Raw genomic sequence first — 20,337 nt, 5'->3', positions numbered from 1 at the left:
AACATCCAAGTGTCATGGCTACCCGTATGGTCTTTCCTTGAAATGTCATGGGTTTAGGGCCAACTTAAGTGCTTACCAAACTAAGCAAGGGCTTATGGACCCTAATTTTAAATCTTATTCATTAATTTTTCTCCAGAAAAAAGTCTCGATCGTTCCATAGTTACGCACGCCTGATGGAAGTGACGATTCAATTTCCAAAAACACGTTGAAAAAACACATACTTCTGTTGATTGATCAGAGTGTTCTTCTTAGTTCTAATCTTCTTCCCTCTTTACTCGACGGATTCTCCTCTTGTCCTCTACTCCTCCAATCTCTATTTTTGAATCTAGTCTGAAAGTAAAATGCATAAACACACCATCCTTCTCTGTTCTTCCTTTTCTTCTCTATTATCTGATTTAGTGATTATGATTCTCAACTGTTAGGGGAGTCAAGAGGACAATACCTCAAATAATGAGGAACTGAAAGTTTGAAACGGTATGTGTTTCAGTGATTCCAATTTCCATTGTCAGATAATCTGATTAATGATTATCTTCGACTACTAGTTCAAGTTTTGAGTTTTTCCTGTTTTCGAATTTCCATTTTCTATACTAACAGATGCTATGTAATTTTGTTAACAGTTCATATCTTTTTAACCTACCATTATAACGATGTTTATGAGTTTGAATTATAGCATTAGTCTATCTATATGCTTTTATGGTATAGAGTTTAACTAGGTAATCAAAAGCTTCTAACAGTCTATAAGTGATATTGATTATAAGCTAAAATCATAACTCGCTCTTTTGAACAATCAATAAGAACGTTGGATAAGTAACAAAGATATCATCTTGATTATTATAATGGAATCCTAAGCAACCCTGGGTCAATTATCCCCACATAATCATTTTTTTTCTTACTACTAATTCTATTATAATGTAATTCACAAATGCAAACATTAGATGTGCATTAATTGGTACATTAACTTGTATATTAAATGTCTTTTTCTGACTTACATATTTTACATGTTTGTTATACAGGTGGTGCTCAAGTTTTTGGAATGAAATTCAGTTTTTAGTTTTGAGCTTTCCATTTGACTTAATAACCCATTACTTCTAATTTACTTATTGCTTATTTTGTAGTTGTCTCTTGGTGATTGTTATTGTAGCACCTGGTTCCCGGTACGTACTCCTTGTAATTAACACTTTTAAAATAATGCATTTTTGCCTTGGAATCGGCGAGTTGATGGACCAACTCGCCGAGTAGGAGCGGGATAAGACGCGGGGACTGAACTTTGGACTCGGCGAGTCGGTTCTCGGACTCGGCGTGTAGACCTTGTTTGGGTTAAAACCCTAGTCCGGGTGTTTGTACTCTGATAGTATTATGATTTATGTTTTGGTTTACAGACACAATACATGTTTTATTAAATGATATGGTCGAATGATATTTTGTTACAAATGTTTTGCAAATCACTTAATTAAAAATGAAATTTTTGACACGTATTTTAGGGCGTTACTAGTTGGTATCAGAGCCCTGGTTTGAGGGATTCAAACACACCTTCGGGGGTGTCTGAACTCAAATCGAGGGATTAAGGAATTTCGAAAAAGAAAAAGTTTTATAAAGGATTAAGTAAAAAGTTTTAAGAAAGAACGAAGTGTGTGTGATGTGCGCGACCGGCCAAGCTCAAGTAAGTATCCCCCAAAATACACATACAAGTATATGTTATGATTAACAGTTTCAGTAGAACATCATGCTAGAATATGACTAAGGATCTAGGAGTGATGCCTTATGTGCCTGCTTTATGTGATTCAGCTTATGAGAATTGCATGCTAGTAATGAGTAGGCAGTAGTAGGACAGCCTATTTAGGTTATGTCTGGTAGTATGAGCATAGCATTATATGCTAGTTTAGCTTCTCACAATGAGGATATATTTGCTTGAGTAATTTTCCTGCGTCCGAATGCTGCTTGCTTTGTGCTTAGTAGGACTCTGAGTGATGGGAGTTTGTCATTAGGTGAATACGTTACGTCACATATGATCAGGGTTGAATAATCTCAGAGTGCTGGATTTGGCCCTATTGCGCAGCTCTTGTTTGAGTCTAACCGTTGTAGGGACGAGTATGTTACTCGAAGGATTATTTGAGCCTCATCACATGTGATGGTATTCAGGTAATGGCTAGTTGGAATTGCAAGGAAGCCTTAAGTAGCTGAGGACCGGTTTGGTTGGAGTCATAGATTTTCCCTAGGGCAAGCCTAGAATGGGAATAATAGTGATTAGTAGTAGTGAAAGGGATCTGGTGGAGTCGAGGCAGTCCTTAAAGAAGGTACAGATAGATATGGAAGGTAGTATGGGCCCGTACTACTAAAAGCAGAGGATCCGTACCTGAACTAAGGAAGGCCGAGACAAGAACAGGGAACTTGAAACAGATGTGATCCCTTTAGAGGTATCAGTATAACTAATGGTTGCCTATGTGTATTGCAGAATGGTGGTACTATGTCAGAGGCCATCGGGTGGCAGTTCTAGAGAGGGATCGGGTTCGGGATCAGGATCCAAGCCAGTAGATGAGAGGCTACGCGAGTTCATCGCGTCAGAGATCACCAGGGGCATCCTTGAGTCGACCCCCATCATTTTCGGGTAGATCAAGGTAGGGATAGTCGAGCTGATGGAGGACCGCCTCAGGGCATTCAGGAGTGACATGGCATCTGGCGAGTCAGGATCTTGCACACTGTCCTTTAAGGACTTCATGGGCAATGGTGCGCTGGATTTTCACGGGGCAAAGGACCTCATAGCTGTCAGGTGATGGATTGCAGACATTGAGTCTGCACAGTTGACTAGCTTCTGCCCCGAGGGTCGAAGGTGAGATTCGCAGCAGGATGTTTAAGAGACCGAGCTAGAGATTGGTGGGAGTCCGTCGGTGACTCGTTGGGAGCCTCGGCTGTTGAGGCTATGACCTGGTCGGACTTTGTGACCAGGTTCAGGGCAGAGTTTGCGCCGGCTGTCGAGCTTCAGCAGCTGGCCAGGGAGTTTTTAGATATGAGGTAGACGACGGAGACTGTGGCAGAGATCACCACCAAGTTCCGAGAGAGGGCGTTGTTGGTGCCCCAGTACGTGGGTGATAAGGATATGAGGAGGCCCCGCTATCATGACATGCTACGAGCTGATATTCGGGAGCATGTCAGTTTTTCAGCTTGCCCTGCCCTGGACTCTATGATTGCCAGGGCAAGGGAGAGGGAGATAGATCTGGAGCACATCCGGAAGAGGGGCATGTTATGGGGGCTTCGGGGAAGAAGCCCAAGGGACCAGATGCGGGGCCGAAAGGCCAACAGGGGCGGGGCCGCTGCAGGAAATGCGGAAAGACGCACGAGGGAGCGTGCAAGTTAGGATCATCAGGCTGCTATAAGTGCGGCAAGTAAGGGCGCTTCAGCAGGGATTGTACCGCCCCTGCACCTGTGATACAGACGTCTGAGTTGCTATCTTTCCATTGCAACCAGAGGGGCCACAAGAAGGCTAGTTGCCCCCAGTTGACAGCAGCATCGGCGCCAGCTCCAACGACCCTGCGGATCACTGATGGCCGGCAGGGCAAGGCAGAGGCACCAGTGATAAGGAGCCGGGCGTTTCAGCTGACTACCGAGGAGGCACGCGCCGCACCCGATGTGGTGACGGGTATGATTATTTTCCTCTATTTTATTTATATGATGTTATGATATTGATATGTGTTATGTGTTATGCATTAGGATCGTTCCATGTGAACGGTATCCCAGTTCAGGTGTTGTTTGACTCGGGTGCCACCCGATCGTTTGTTTCTCTTGCGCTTAGCAAGAAGTTTACTGAGTCTTCTGGAATGTTGGATTGCCCTCTAGAGGTAGAGATTGCCGATGATCGATCGGTGTGAGCATCAACAGTGTTTAAGGATTGTGTTCTAAGGTTGTTTGAGGAGCGCTATTTGGTGGATTTGGTTCCCATTCCGTTGCGTGGGAACAAGGTGATCATAGGCATGGATTGGTTGAGCCCTAATGGGGGCAGTGATAGATTGCGCACAGCAGCTGGTGCGGATCAGGACCCCAAGTGGGGGAGAGTTGGTGATCCACGGCGAGAGGCCATAGGGTGGACCCACAGTATGTTTAGCAGCGAGAGCTAGGCGCTACCTTCAGCAGGGTTGCACGGGATATGTCGCCTATGTTATGGATACCTAGGAGGCGGGTAAGGAGATGGTGAACAAGGTTCTAGTGGTGCGAGACTACGCTGATGTGTTCCCGGAGGAGCTTCCTGGAATACCTCAGGAGCATCAGGTAGAGTTCAGGATCGACCTAGTCCCTGGTGTGGCTCCGATAGCCAAGGCACCATACCGGTTGGCTCCTCCCGAGATGCAGGAGTTGTCTACGTAGCTGCAGGAGCTGTTAGACAAGGGATTCATTAGACCAAGCAGTTCACCCTGGGGAGGCCCGATTCTGTTTGTGAAGAAGAAGGACGGATCGCATCGAATGTGTATAGATTATCGGGAGCTGAACAAGGTAACGCTGAAGAACCGTTAACCACTCCCGAGGATTGGTGACCTCTTTGACTAGTTACAGGGAGCATCTTGGTTCTCCAAGATCGAATTGCGTTCAAGTTACCACCAAATGAGGGTCAGAGAGGAGGATGTGCAGAAGACCGCGTTTCGGACACGTTATGGCCATTATGAGTTCGTGGTGATTCCGTTTGGGCCCACCAATGCTCCTTCCGTGTTCATGGACTTCATGAACCGCGTGTGTAGACCGATGCTGGATCGGTCTGTGATAGTTTTCATTGATGACATTTTGGTTTATTCCAAGACGCATGAGGAGCATTTGCGAGAGGTTTTGGAGACCCTGAGGAGGGAGAGCTTGTACGCCAAGTTCTCCAAGTGCGAGTTTTGGTTGCGCGAGGTGCAATTCCTTGGACACCTTGTCAACCAGGACGGTATACTGGTTGACCCGGCAGAGATAGAGGCCATGATGAGATGGGAGGTCCCGAAGTCTCCATCTGAGATTCGGAGTTTCCTGGGTTTAGCGGGCTACTATCGGAGATTCATTCAGGACTTTTCCAAGATATTCGTACCCCTGACGCAGTTGACTAAGAAAGTCGTGGTCTTTCGATGGTGGCCTGAGCAGCAGGCAGCGTTCGAGGTTCTGAGACATAGATTGTGCGAGGCGCCAATCTTATCCCTGCCAAAGGGCGTAGAGGATTTTGTGGTATATTGTGACGCGTCTATTTCGGGGTTGGGCGCGGTACTGATGCAGAGAGGGCACATCATTGCCTACGCTTCGAGGCAGCTGAAGCCTCACGAGGCGAACTACCCGACACATGATTTAGAGTTGGGGGCGGTGGTCTTCGCCCTCAAGATTTGGCGACATTACCTCTACAGGGTGCGGTGTACCATTTACACGGACCACAAGAGTTTGAGGTACCTCATGGATCAGCCGCATTTGAACATGAGACAGCGTCGGTGGCTTGATGCGGTGAAGGATTATGATTGTGAGATCCTTTACCACCCGGGGAAGGCCAATGTGGTGGCCGATGCGCTTAGCCGCAAGGCGGCGCCGATCAGGGATATTTGCATGCGGATGACAGTGGTGACTCCGCTTTTGGAGCGGATTCGGGAGGCCCAGCAGGAGGCCCTGAAGGAGGAACATCGAAAGAGTGAACGCATAATGGGTCATGTTTCCTCCTTCGACTATGACAGTAGGGGATTATTGACATTACACCGCAGTGTGTGGGTGCCATACCTTGGAGGCATGCGCCAGATCTTGATTGAGGAGGCGCACAAATCCCGATTCTCCATTCATCTTGGGGCGACGAAGATGTAAAGGGATCTTTGTCTGGACTATTGGTGGCCCTGCATGAAGCGGGATGTGGCTTGGTACGTCGAGCGGTGCTTGGCCTGCAGGAAGGTCAAGGCCGAGCATCAGAGGCCGCACGGCAAGATGCAGCCGTTGGATATCCCGTTGTGGAAAATGGGAAGATATTACGATGGATTTTATCACGAAGCTTCCCAGGACCGCGCGAGGAGTGGATTCTATATGGGTCATCGTGGATCGATTGACCAAGAGCGCCCATTTTATCCCGATTCAGGAGAGCATCTCGGCCGAGAAGTTGGCCGACATCTATATCAGGGAGATAGTGGCGCGGCACAGGGTGCCTGTATCAGTGATTTCTGACGGAGATGTGCATTTTACTTCCAGGTTTTGGAAGAAGTTTCATGATGATTTGGGCACTCGTCTGCATTTTAGAACTGCCTTCCACCCGCAGACGGATGGTCAGAGTGAGCGAACCATCTAGACTCTTAAGGATATGTTGCGGGCATGCATGCTAGATTTTGGTGGTTGTTGGGATACCTATCTTCCTTTAGCTGAGTTATCATACAACAACAGCTACCACACTAGTATTGACCGTCCTCCCTTCGAGATGTTGTACGGACGGAGATGCAGGACCCCAATATGTTGGGGAGAGGTGATGGGTTTTGGTCATAAGACATCCTATGTGCTCATACAAACCCTAAAGCTTGGATCTAGGTTTCTCTATTGTACATACTTTGAATCCAAGACTATATATCCTAATTCTAGCATATGGAAATCATAATTCACATGTAATTAGGTTTAAGAACATACCTTGATTGTTATATAGCAATAACAATCCAATTCCTCCTTGAATTGACTTTGGAAAGCTGAGAGTCACAAGTGTCACTCCTCTAATGGCTTACAAACACCATAAGCAAGTGGAGAAGGTATAAAGAGAGAGGAGGGAGGTTAGAATTCGTCCTTAGGACCTATTGGGAAGGTTTAGCCGAATTCCTAAGCCCTAGGGGGTTTATATAGGTGTAAAGATTAAGGTTTTAGTCCTTATCCTTATCTAGTTGCTTGTCCACCAAGCAACCATAAGATAAGTCCTAGAAACCCTTATCCTAGTCGAATTCTAAGGGATTTACACCTCAAATTCGTTCACCATATATATAAGATAATCCTTACCTTATTTTGTAACTATCACATAATTACAATTCAGCCCCTCTAGTTTAATTAATTACACTTGATCACAAAATTAATTCTTAATTAATTATTGACCAATATTAATTAAACAAATATGATTTCTCCTTTAATATATTATTATTATAACATATTAATAAATCATAATAACCTCTCTCTCTTTATTTATTTCTCCAATCAAGTTGCTTTGGTGAAGGCAACCCAAAAGGACCATGCACCATCGGGTCAAGTACATACCAAAATAGTTATGGACTTAGACACTAATCCAACAAGAGGTTGGCCAGAGGGTCATGGGAAGCACCGAAGTGGTGCTCCAGACGACAGAGAAGATTCAGCAGGTCCGGAGCAGGCTTCAGACTGCTAAGAGTCGGCAGAAAAGTTATGTCGATAAGCGCCATTCAGACTTGGAATTCCAAGTCGGGGATATGGTTCTTCTGAAGGTGTCGCCATGGAAAGGCGTCATCCGATTCAGAAAGAGAGGAAAGTTAGGCCCAAGGTACATCGGGCCATTAAGGGTTGTAGCCCGAGTGGGCAAGGTGGCGTATAGGTTGGACCTGCCAGCCGAACTCAGCCATATCCACATCACTTTCCACGTCTCTCAATTGCGGAAGTGTTTGGTGGACGACTCGGCAGTGGTGCCTTTGGAGGATATTCAGTTCGATGGCAGCTTGAATTACATCGAGCGGCGTGTGGCAATCCTCGACAGGAAGTCGAAGGATCTGAGGAACAAAAGGGTGGAACTCGTGAAGGTGCAATGGAAGCACCGGAAGGGATCGGAGTGGACGTGGGAGCCGGTGGAAGAGATGATGGAGCACTACCCCGAGCTGTTTCAGGATCGAGCAGCAGACTTCGAGGACGAAGTCTCAGATAAGTGGGGGAGATTTGTAGCACCTGGTTCCCGGTACGTACTCCTTGTAATTAACACTTTTAAAATAATGCATTTTTGCCTTGGAATCGGTGAGTTGATGGACCAACTCGCCGAGTAGGAGCGGGATAAGACGCGGGGACTGAACTTTGGACTCGGCGAGTCGGTTCTCGGACTCGGCGAGTAGACCCTGTTTGGGTTAAAACCCCAATCCGGGTGTTTGCACCCTATTTAAACGCTCTAACTTGGCCTCCTTTGTCCCTAACACTTCTAGAGAGCTGAAGAGCGAAACCCTAGCCCCCATTTTGTTCTTGAGAGTGATTTTGGCTTTGTGAAGAAGATTTGGAGCTTAGAAGAAGAAGAATGAGGTTGTAGTGTGTAAGGAGGGGAGGTAGATCCGAAATCTACACTGCAAGAGGCTTCCATTCAGCCGGAGGATTACCGGTTCAGCAGTCAGGCGCTCAGCAAGCAAACTTTCAGCAGCTAGTTTCGAGGTGAGTTACCTTCTAGTAGCAGTGGGTCTACGGCCACAATGCCGGCCCACCAGTAGGAGTTGTATGATTAAATGATTGTCTCTGTGATATTCATCTAGGGTTGCTACTACCCATGTTATGTTTATGTGCTAGTATGATATGATGCTATGTGCTAGTGACAGTAGGGGAGATAGTCCCCGGTTTACCGGTCGATAGGGCCAAAGGGGCAGTCATGCCCAGCCATGCTAGATAGATTATGTGATATGTGTTATATGGTAGTAGTAGGGGTAAAATAGTCCCCAGCATCCGGTCGAGAGGACCGAAGGGGAGACCAGCACCCATATATGCTAGTTAGTATCCGGTCGAGAGGACCGAAGGGGAGGCCAGCACCCAGATATGCTTGCTAATATCCGGTCGAGAGGACCGAAGGGGTAGGTCGGGCACCCAGATATGCCTGACAATATATGTATGAGATGTGGTTATATGGTATGTGATACAGTGGGGGAACTCACTAAGCTTCGTGCTTACGGTTTTTAGTTGTTGTTTCAGGTACCTCTTCAGCCAAGGGGAAGGAGCTGGCGTGGTAGCGGCATATCACACACACGCTCTTGTTTTTCCGCACTATGAAACATTCTGGGATTTGTACTATGATATTATTATGATTTACGTTTTGGTTTACAGACACAAGACATGTTTTATTAAATGATATGGTCGAATGATATTTTGTTACAAACGTTTTGCAAATCACTTAATTAAAAATAAAATTTTTAGCCCGTATTTTGGGGCGTTACAGTTATTATTAATAAAATTATCAAGTTTGAATAAAGGATTAGGGATTATAACATTAAGTATAGTAAAGGCTAAAGGGACCTAAATTTTTGGTTCGGTTAGAGCCCCCAAACTGGTTGAGCCGCCTCTGCATGGGTTACCCCCGTGGTCTAACATCCAAGTGTCATGGGCTACCCCTATGGTCTTTCATGCAGATGTCATTGGTTATCCACATGGTCATTCATACAAATGCCACCGACTATCCCGAAGGTCTTCCATGCAAATATCACAAGACAATTATCACCCTGCATAATATAGTGAGAAATTCACCTCGTCAATGTAGTCTACACCTAACAAATCTCGTAACCAACAAATGGGTGTTAAACACCTTCTAATAAACCACACAATGTAAACCCTAAGTCTACCTTCTAAAAATAGAATTTGACCAAAATTCAAACTATTCCAAAAGTCAACGGTCAATGTCAAAGTCAACGGTCAGCATCACCATTAGTTGACCTTCACGTCGTGACCAACCCATGGACATATCGTGATGAACGCACTCGACTCGATCCCAACTTAGTCACAATCCAACTCAACCAACTCAGTTTCAATAAACTCATTCAACAATCACCACAACATGGACCCTCCTTGGTCACGTCGTGAACACACCGGGACAATATAGTCGCTTAACCCTTTAGTTGCCACGTCTTGGCCGACCAGATGCCACGTCGTGGAAGTTGGGTCTGGATAGCTTAGTGGGTTAAGTTGTTTTCCTCCACTCCAAGAGCTCCAATGTTTATTTCTGATTCTTCTCAAGGTTTTGATGGATAAAGTTTCCAACTTTATCCATTAATACATCCCAATAAGACAATGTCTATAAACCAAAGTTCTTAAGGCCATCAAAAAGCATGACTTAACCATTAAGCTCTTAATCACCAAGGACACCCATCCATGTTTTCAAGAAGGCTTTCCTTCACCTAAGGGTTCATAAAAATTGGTGTTTTATGGACATGCATGTCAAATGCATGTCTCTTCCATTTTAGATCAAAATATGGGAGAAATGAAGACAACTTAAGCATGAGACCAAAATACTTTAAGGAACTACATATCTAGAACATATAACCGCAAAGGGACCTCAAGGATCCATAAAGTTTCCAAACTTTATGGAATCCTTCCATCCAAATTTCCACAATCTTAAGGAAATAGGACAAGAAACCTAGACATAGGAGCTTAGAACAAAATGCTTGGATCTTGAACACTTACAAGAGTCTAGAGAATAAAACAAGAGGATGATGATGATGTTTACTTGTTGAACCAACACACTAGGACACCTTCTTCTTCTTCTTCTTCTTCTTTTTCTTCTTCTGCTTCTTCTTCTTCTTTTTTCTTCTCTTTCTTCTTCTTCAAGTTATCAAAAGCACTAAAGCAAGCCAATAATCACCAAGGGGGATTAGGGTTAGGGTTTATGAGGTTTGAGAGTGATAGACGTTGAGAAATGAACCCTAAATTCGAGATTAGGGGTTTAAATACGAGAAGAACCCTAAAATTGTGGGCTTGGGCCAGAGCAGCTGCCACGTCGTGGCCATACTACCACCAAGTCGTGGAACTCGTCAAATGCATGCATTTCATATAAGTATACCACATTGTGGGCATACAAGCACCACGTCGTGACATGATGTCTTTCCCAAAAACTCCATCTTTAATCCCTTAAGTCTTAAATTAAACCAAGAACACAAGTGACACACTTTTAGCTAGTACCATCACAACCTTCAACATGCACTAACACCACCTTCAGCAATAACTAGTGTCGTCGGCGCCCTCAACCACACCATCACCACCTTCGGCTATTGCCAACACGACTACCGCCTTCAACTACTACCATCAGTTCACCGCCTTCAGCCACCGTTCATAAGGAGAGAAAATGTGGGAGCGAAAGGGTAAAGTAAAAGGGTAAGGGTGTGTGGACTTTTATAAAAATAGAAAATTATTTCATCTCATACTTAACCCATATTTATTAATGGAATGTTTATAAAAGACCAAAGTAGAAACTTTTTTGAAACCACTAATCCACATATGAAGTGTTTTTTAAAGGGAAAATGACTTAAATAGGTAATGAAGTTTCGAAAATTACAAAAAACACATTGTTGTTTTTTTAGCACACAAAATACTATTGAACCGGCTATTGTAGGTAACTATCAGGTTACCCGGTTATTATATGTTCAAAACATACCATTGTTGTTTTTTTAGTACAAAAATACCATTAAAGTTACTATTAGTACACAGAATACCAACGAAATATTCATGTGTTCAAATAAAACCTTGTGGTAACCGGTTACTTCAAGTCAACGGAAAAACGACTTAAAAGTGTAACGAAGTTTCCAAAATGTTCAAAAAATACCACACTTTTTGTTAACTTCGTTGTTATCGGATTATGTAGAACACAATTACCGGAGATCATGCACCGTCATATCAGTTCACAATAACTGTGCAATCTCTTTCATTCCCTCACTCGATCGTTCTTATAGTGACATGAGAAGTAAGTGGGTAATAACCATAGTTAAACGTTCTTTCTTGCAAATCGCATGATATGCCTCAAAACTAAAACATATATATGTTACATAGATACACGTATTATACATCAATGTTAGTCGTTCATTAGTGTTGTGGCACAAGAGAGACACAAAGAAGAAACGAATGTGACGTTATGCCTTGAGAATTCCTAAGTGGATGTAGAGAGTAGGTGTTGCGTTTAATTCTTCATGATCAGTGTGAGATGAATGATTAAGTACACTCAATATCATGTGGCTGATTTGATGACGATTTGTAGTCAACATAGAGAGAAGAATATGTGTTGGGGTGCTTGAACGAGTTGCATCCTAATTGATGGAGTCTTAGTTATGTGTTTTTCTGTGATTGTATTTAGATACAACTGATCGAGTGGGGTAACGAAAGAGAGTGCACACCTGGTGAAAACCGGTACAACGGTCAATGATCTCTGATGACCGTGTTCTACATAAACAAAAAACAACGAAGTTAACAAAAGATGCTCTAAAAAAAAAACAATGTTATTTTTTTTTGGAACATTTTGGAAACTTCAATGAAATATTTTGTACTAAAATGTGTATTTTATCTGTATTCTATGTACAAATGCTATACTTCAATGGTATTTTTTGAACCTTTTAAAAACTTTATTACCATTTTAGTTTATTTTTCCGTTTATATGAGATAACCAGTTACCATAAGGTTTTATTTGAACACATGTATATTTCATTGGTATTCCGTGTACAAAAAATATACTTTAATGATATTTTGTTGTACTAAAAAAACAACAATGACATTTTTTTGAACATTTTAAAATTTTCGTTACCTTTTTAAGTCATTTTCCCTTTTTAAAATTGTCCTCGTATTGCCACTTTTCAAAACCACAAGGGCAGTTTTGAAGTTTGTCAAAAAAAAAAAAAAAAAAAAAAAAAAAAAAAGTCGGTCTAATGTATATTTCTAAACCCTAGTCCATCCGCTCAAAAGAAAGAAACGGAATAGAGGCGACTCATAAACCCTAATTCGCAAAACCTCCTCTATATAACAACATAACACCACCATTGTTACCGTCACTCACATCCTGATCCAGTTAATCCTAAATCCCAACACCAACAATTGTTCTGATTTCATCGCATTAATCTGTTTTCTTTACCGTCGATTGTATAATGCGGCGGTTGTCGATGATGAAAAATTCAAGGCTTGTTTCTCATGAACATTCGCAGTGGCCGCCTGATTGAGCTTTCGCCTTCGCCAGGCTTGAGAGCTCGTGTTGCTACTTTCCTTCCTTGGATGTCTGAGATCCCCCGCCAATCTTCATATCCACACTTCTCAAATTGTATTTTATCTCATTTTCTTAATTATTATTTTTTTCTCAATTGGGTGTTTTCTACCCCTTTCGCAAATATCCTATTGATTTTGGATTGGAATGATATTCCCTGATTTTCAAATCATTAGTCTGACTGATTTTACAAGTTGCTGATCATTTACGGGTGGGAGCTCTGGTTTTTTTAATCCAAATTAGTTTATTAGTTTTGATTTTATTTATTGTTAAAATCGATTATGGAACTGATGATGATAATCCAAAGGCTTGTTTCTCAGAAACATTCGCAGTGGCCGCCTAAGAACTTTCGCCTTCGCCAGGCTTGAGAGTTGATGCTGTTTTTTCCTTCCTTGGATGTCTGAAGTTTTAATTTATTATAAATTATTTATTGTGGGTTTCTCAGTGATGATTTCATAGATGACGAGTCTGATATATCCATTCCATTCATCATGAAGACCAATCGAGGCATTTGTCTGAGAGAAACCCTTCGATCAGATTTAATTTTTTTAATTGATTTTAGTCTGTTTTCTTTGCATTTTCATAAACTTTATTACGTTTATGTTATCCGTCTAAATGAAGTTTAGAATTTGTATGATTTGAAATTTGTTTGCATTGCACATCAGAACTTTGATGAAATCAGTTTTGGCCTTTGTATTTCTTGAATAAACTGTTTGTTGTAGTTCTTGAAAAACTGTCAGGAGACTTTTGTATAGGTTGCAAGATTGTAAGGAAGCCATAAACTGTCGGAGGCTTTGGTATAGGTTGCAAGATTAGATGAAAGCCACACTTATTATCAGTTCTAGACTGGTATAAGTTCTTGCAAGATGCGCTCATGTTTGTTAATTTGTTAGTAGTACTAAATATAAAGTTCCTTAATAATTAAGGAATTGTGATTATTTTTATTATGATTTTTTCTATATTCATGTATGCGTAAGAAATTTATAACAAGGTTATCCGCGGTTTGCAGCGATTCTAATTTTTATCCACGTTTTAAATACTTTCGTATTACTTTGGTTTTTGGGTGTTGTTTCTATATTTTGTGTGTGTAATGATGTTATGAGGACATTCACACTAACTAATTCAAAATATTTTGTAGTGGGTAGTCTAACCTTAGAAGCCAATCCAAAATGTTTGCTTTTCCAGGAACAATGGTGTAGTAGATCGACATATATTTAGAAAAGAATATTTACTTGGGAGCATTTATGTAACTTAAAACAATAAAAGTTAAAGCAATTCAAAACTTTACTTAATTGACAAATCATGAAATGGAATACCAGATTATGAGAATTTCTTTCTTTGTTTTAACTTCTTGTTGTGTCTCACTCTTGTCTTGTGAATTTATTTGGTAGTTATTTTTATTGTTATGCAACTGAAAAACCAAAAAATTATAAAACAAAAAATAAAAACTAAACCCTTTGCAGACATCAAACCTAAAAAAAAGTAATCATAATCGTCCGTACATCAAAAGCATATCCCTTAGCTTCTTTGCTTCTGTTTCCATACTTGAAAAACTCATAGAATTTGGTATCCTCCAACCCCAATTTCCAGACTGTTTTCATATTGAAAAAAATATCATATACCAGATTTTGGTTAAATAAATGAAAAACAAAGATTTAAAAGAAAAAAAAAATACTTATTTTATTACCTGTGTTGCTGGAATATTCATTCTAGCAGAACTCCCCAACCCGAGAATATCCTGCATTGGAATGATTGAAGTTTGGGCTACTGAAGACAAGGCAGCCCGAATTAAAGCCCATGAAATATCATCATCCACAGAAATTGATAAATACTCAAGCACCTGAAATAAATAAATAAATAAAACTCAAGATTCTTGTTTAGAAATAATTATATAAAAGTGCAGTGGTGAAATTTAAAAACACTCGCTCACATTGCATTTTTCTTCTTGCTGCAAGGCATCCCACCAACCTCGTATCTATCACCAAAAAAAAAAAAAGTGAAAGATCATTTTAATATATGATTAGATGAAAGTACAATGCTATTTTTTGGTCTTTGATGAGTAGAAAATCAAAATCACCGTGTCATTATCGTGAGTTCCGGTATATACAACTTGATTTTGCTCATGATTGTGAGGCAAATGAGGGTTTGCTGAATCACTTCCAAAACCTATTATTTGTAATTATAAAATTTTACAAATATAAATTATGGAAATAAGAGACTAATAAATAAGAATAAAATAATTTAGTACCAAACTGAAGAACAGCCATCCCAGGCGCGCCGATTGATTTTCTGAGCTGGACTACATCCTCTGTTATAACTCCCTGTCATCCCCAGACAGATTTAATTTTTTTTTTAATATATAATTAATGTTTCTTTTTATCTGTTGTTTTAAAAAAATGAAAACAATTTCATACCAAGTCTTCTGCTATGATGTTGATCTTCCCAACAGCTCTAAAAATTGCATCGAATAAAGAACTCCCTGGTCCCACCTACTATCAACAAAAAAAATCACTTAGAGAGTTTGTTGTAGTACAAGGGTAAAATAGTCATTTTGCTCATGTATATAATACAACACTTTACTCACACAAACATCATTACCTTCCATTTACCCAAAGTGGCAATTTTTGCTTCTGCAAAACAAAAATATTAAAGTATATTATAACATGAATCAAGTGAAGAATAGTTATTTAATTTCACTTATAAAATAACATTGGGATAATAAAAAAATAATAATAATAACTTTCTTGTTATTATTTATAAAAAGAGAGTCACCAGAAGGAACAGCCCAAAAGCCAGAAAATCCCCTGAAGTGATCTATTCTGAACTCATCAAATAAATCCTGTGCACGTTGTAAACGGTTTACCCACCATGAAAATTTATCTTCTTCCATTGCTTTCCAGTCATATAACGGGCTTCCATGTAAAAATTAAAAAAAGTTATTTAACATAAATTAATAAGTTAAAAACGTTAATAACCATTATTATTATTATTTTGTTGTAGAAATCCATTCTAACAAACCTGTCCCAAAGTTGACCAGTTTCACTAAATGCATCAGGGGGAACACCACTAACCAAAACTGGGAACCCTTTCCTGTTCTGAAACACAAATAGATTGTTAAAAATGAAAAAAGGGTAAATTTGTAATTAGGACTTACGAGCAAAAAGTATTTTTTGTTAGCCCAAACATCAGCACTGTGATAACCAACATAAATAGGCATGTCTCCCATTATGCTTATTCCCTTCATCTTTGCATAATGGCGAATGTTTTTCCATTGTCTTTGAAATAAGAACTGTTGTGCGATAAAAATGTCGATCTGGGTATAGAAAGTAAAAAAATCAGGTGAAGTTACAAAAAGGAAATGCATCAAAAAGGAAATGTTGAAGACTTACAAAATCTTTTTTACTTTGGTAAATGTCTTCTAATGCAGAAAGATGGCGATTCTTTAAAGGTTCAGGCCAATCATACCAATTATATGTGTTATAAGTGTCATCAATGGCTGCAAAATATGCTGCATCTTCTAGCCAACCTATCAATGCAATGAGGATTTACATTATTACATATACAAGTTACATGTCACATTTCACATGCTGGATTTATATATACAAGAATTGCCCTAATAGCTTATAGAAGGATATCTTACTTGCAACATCAGGATCTTTTTGGAAATTTTCAAGCTGTCTTTTGAGATGCCCCTCACTTGAAATGAGTCTCTTTGCAGCCTAAACAGAAAAAAGAAGATGAACATCAAATTTAGTTCAGACCAAATTACATGTAAAGAGAAACTACTTTTTTCTTGACACTTTACCTTGGCTATCAAAGGATCCTTTATGGAAGCAACAGTATCATAATTTACACGATCTGAGTCCCTGAACAAATGCTATAGTGATGAAGGAATAGACATCAAGAGAGTAAATATAAGAATTGCATTCACTTCATTGAATCAATGGATCTTACAGTGGTTCAGGAAGCTCTTCTTTCATTAACAAACCATCTTTAACAAGCTCATCGAGGGATATCAAGAGTGTGTTACCACAATTTGCATCCTGGAAGTGAGCATTTGCAACATTTATCATCTTGCTATTTCAGGAAAGTACATATAATCTAGATGCATCATGGAAAACATTCCATGGATTAAAGTTTGCTTTATCACCTGGCCTGAGTATGGGGATCCCTCCTCGTTAGCCTTCCTGCCTGGTGGAACAAGTGGGAGAACCTGCATTAACAAAAAGGAACATTTTAGAATCACATACACCTGAAGGGATTCAGTCAGAATGGAGCATATTCAAGCGATACAATAGAAGAAAGTAGAGTTGGAAATGGAGCATGCATTAAGGTTTTGGATGCCGAACCTAATACTTCTAAATGTCAATTTAGGGGAGATGTGACAAGTTTTATATCCAAATTCAAAGTTGTTGAGCTTAGTTATACAATCGATTGCTACAAAATAAGTATAGGCAATACAGAAATATAATTTATGCAGAAAATTTGGACCTGCCAAAGTGAGCAACCAGCTTCATGAAGCCAATCTATGAACTGAAAAGCCTGATCACCGAGGTCTCCAATGCCGTAGGGTCCAGGAAAGGAAGTCGGGTGAAGAAGAACTCCCGCTCTTCTCCTATCACCAGGTTCAGCTTTCGGAAGCCAATCCGCGTAGTCCACCGGCAAGTCCTCACCGACGGCGTATGCGTCAACCGACATAGCGGATGTGACGGATAGATTACGAATGTGCCTAGTTGTGATTGTTTTCTGCAGAAAACGAAGCGAGGAGAAGGAATTGTTGGTAAAGAAGTTGCTCAATTTCGGATGGGATGGTAGGAGAGGCAATATTGAGAGAGAATGAACCGCCATTGTTGCTCTGGAGATGCAAGTTTTGAGTGAAAATTGGTGTTATCTGCGGAAGATTGGGTGGGTTGAGGCGGTTGATTACATGGGAGAGTGGGTTTAGGCAGAGGGCAAGCAGGAAGCATGTGGAGTTCACATGAAACTGAGCGAAAATTGGATGCACCGCAATACCACCATTGATTCTCTAAACAGTGATAGAACTTGAAAAACATTTGTTTACGCAAAGAGATGCACATTTTTTTCGATTTATGCGTTGATAGTAATAAATCATCGTCTACTTGCTTATTTAGATTGATCTTTATACATAAATTGCATAAAAAATAAATTGGTAAATATTTGGTCTAACACCAGATAATCAAGTTTACTTAAAATCATATCTTACATTCTCAAATTCAATATATCGATTGAAGGCAAACGGGCAACAAGCTGCGCCGCTAGCCCTTTTTAGATGGCAAAACCTATTCTTTTGAAAACAACATTTGTGGATTTAGGAGATATGACATTAGAATGCATGACCCGTTGGACTTTGTTAAGGAACTCCACCGCCCCTGGTGCGAGAAAACCAAATGTATCAAATGCAAAAGGAACAAACACATGTTGATTTTCTCTACATGCATTGTCGTGCTTTACCACTTTGCACGCAGCGGCTTTCAAGGCGGCATGCCCAGCTGCGAAACCTCCGCTCCCCAAACCAACGAGAGGAGATACACCAGTAAGATCCACGCACACATGCTTCCCTCCTATCCATCCAAAGACCAAAATGTCAGCCGGTCTAAGTGTGGACCTGTCATCTTGCGGGTCCGTCAAAAAGTTCACTGGCGCTTCTTTCTTCACAGATATACCAGCACGCCGACAAGCATCAAAGAGAACATCCCGAACCACATCATGTCTATACTTGAAACCAGGGAGCTCTCTACAATGAACCGCGTGTTCCCCAAAGGTATCCAAACATGCCTTGCGACAAACTGGGCATATCTCGTCAATTGGGAATATGGGAATCATGAGGCGGTAACGAAGGATAGTTCGGTACTTCACAGGAGACATATGATGGCCAAGACCATCAATAGGGATAGTTAGCAGAAAATCTTGAGCATGAGGCGCCCGCAGACACTCAAAGACTACTTTCTGTCTGACAGTCATCTCGAAGTTGACTTCCATATCTTGGACGATTTTGCTAAAAAGGGCACACGCCAAAACTTTTTGGGATTTAGGGGGGGCGGTGTCCTTATTAGTGAAACCGCTACAGTCAAATCCCGGAATCGTATCACGGAGACGAGTCATAGCACATAGATAATCCGAGTCCATACCATCTATGCCACTGTCACGCAAGATGTGGTCTTGTAATGCCCAAGATTGGGCCCTCGAGGCTACAAATGCGTAGGAGGAAACCTCGTAGGCCGAGTACAAATCCAAACCACCAAAACGAATAGGTAAGGAAGCCAAACGCCACTGAATGTCTCCAAAGAAGGGGCCTCCACATACCACCATATCCTCGATAGACCTGCGCAATCCCTTGTCAAAGAATAACGTTGCCTCTTCTATGTGTACCGGCTGACATGTTCTTAAACCAAAGAAAAGTTTTGCAATGCCCATACATGATCGAAGCAAAAGGAGCTCACTCTGTGGGTCACATAGTTGTGGAAGAAGGCCCATCAAATCAACAGCATTGACCGCTCTTTTCATGGCCAACCCGCTAATAAACCCCGCGTCTCTGCTAACAGCCCCCCCAAGGAGTTTCACCCCCAAAGAAGGTCTCCCTATCTGCGTAGGGAATAAATCAGCCCGAAACTTCCTACCATCACATGAGGGCCAAAAAATCTCCGTTTTCTTGATGTTCAACTCGAGACCCAAACCTGGACCATGCAACCTTATTATGTTCAACACTCTAGCCACCTCTGAATCCCCAATGACAGTCCCATCATCTAGGTACCAAGCATGGAGAAGGAGCTTACAATTGTCTCTAATCTTGTGCACAAGCGGGTGCAAAACAAGGGCAAAAAGAAGAGGGCCCAAGGTGTCACCTTGCTGTACCCCAGTGGCAGACCATATATGTTGGTCTCCGATATAAAGTCTCGCTGCTTACCCGTACAAGAAATTCACCCACAAAGAAATGGAAGGGCACATCTTCTTAACCTCGTGGAACAATGCTGAACGATCCACCAGGTTAAAGGCATTCGAAAAATCCACAGTCATCATTACAAGAGACCCATCAGCATGGTGTTCACTCAACACCCTATTGGCACCGTGTAACACAGCCTCAACACCGCCAGATACACCAACCCCAAACTGAAAATCATTAAGGTACTTGGCACTGGGGTAAAATATATTATTTAAAAGAAAACGATAGGTAAATTATTTTTTAATTAGGTGTGACATTAGTATATTATAAAAAAAAATTAAATATAAAAGTTTAAAGAAAAATTTATTTAAATTTTAAATTTTAAATTTAAAAAGAAACATATTAAATACAATATGAGTACTAATATTGTAATTTATTGGTAATTTTCAATTAAGATAGTTATTAATCGAGATTTAAATATTATGTGTTAATTAAGAAAAGATAAAAATATATGGCTATGTTTAGCGCGTCACAGCTAGCTGAT

The 20,337-nt window shown here is 40.9% G+C and overlaps 1 protein-coding gene and 3 non-coding genes across 4 annotated transcripts; 3 read left to right on the top strand and 1 right to left on the bottom strand.

The window, feature by feature from the left end:
- Nucleotides 1-12,789: 12,789 nt before the first annotated feature.
- LOC145091052 (small nucleolar RNA SNORD14) lies at nt 12,790-12,915 on the top strand. Its single transcript, XR_013701942.1, has one exon. It is a non-coding gene; the product is annotated as a small nucleolar RNA SNORD14 (small nucleolar RNA).
- A 262-nt stretch (nt 12,916-13,177) lies between these two features.
- On the top strand, nt 13,178-13,300 carry LOC145091050 (small nucleolar RNA SNORD14). The gene has a single exon (XR_013701940.1). It is a non-coding gene; the product is annotated as a small nucleolar RNA SNORD14 (small nucleolar RNA).
- A 31-nt stretch (nt 13,301-13,331) lies between these two features.
- Nucleotides 13,332-13,416, top strand: LOC145091001 (small nucleolar RNA SNOR75). The gene has a single exon (XR_013701917.1). It is a non-coding gene; the product is annotated as a small nucleolar RNA SNOR75 (small nucleolar RNA).
- A 796-nt stretch (nt 13,417-14,212) lies between these two features.
- On the bottom strand, nt 14,213-17,969 carry DPE1 (disproportionating enzyme). The gene is made up of 16 exons (XM_079024920.1): nt 17,384-17,969; nt 17,043-17,105; nt 16,847-16,935; nt 16,698-16,758; nt 16,533-16,611; nt 16,282-16,418; nt 16,047-16,205; nt 15,911-15,987; nt 15,665-15,804; nt 15,491-15,522; nt 15,307-15,381; nt 15,141-15,213; nt 14,970-15,058; nt 14,823-14,867; nt 14,580-14,732; nt 14,213-14,483 (listed from the first exon to the last, which is right to left on the bottom strand). The coding sequence occupies exons 1-16, from the start codon at nt 17,738-17,740 to the stop codon at nt 14,379-14,381; spliced, it is 1,734 nt and encodes a 577-aa protein (XP_078881046.1). The 5' UTR covers nt 17,741-17,969; the 3' UTR covers nt 14,213-14,378.
- Nucleotides 17,970-20,337: the final 2,368 nt, after the last annotated feature.

This window comes from Lactuca serriola, chromosome 2 (assembly GCF_051521515.1).
Source record: "Lactuca serriola cultivar US96UC23 chromosome 2, Lser_US96UC23_V15, whole genome shotgun sequence".
Taxonomy (NCBI): domain Eukaryota; kingdom Viridiplantae; phylum Streptophyta; class Magnoliopsida; order Asterales; family Asteraceae; genus Lactuca; species Lactuca serriola.
This window is presented reverse-complemented; position numbering and strand designations above follow the sequence as displayed.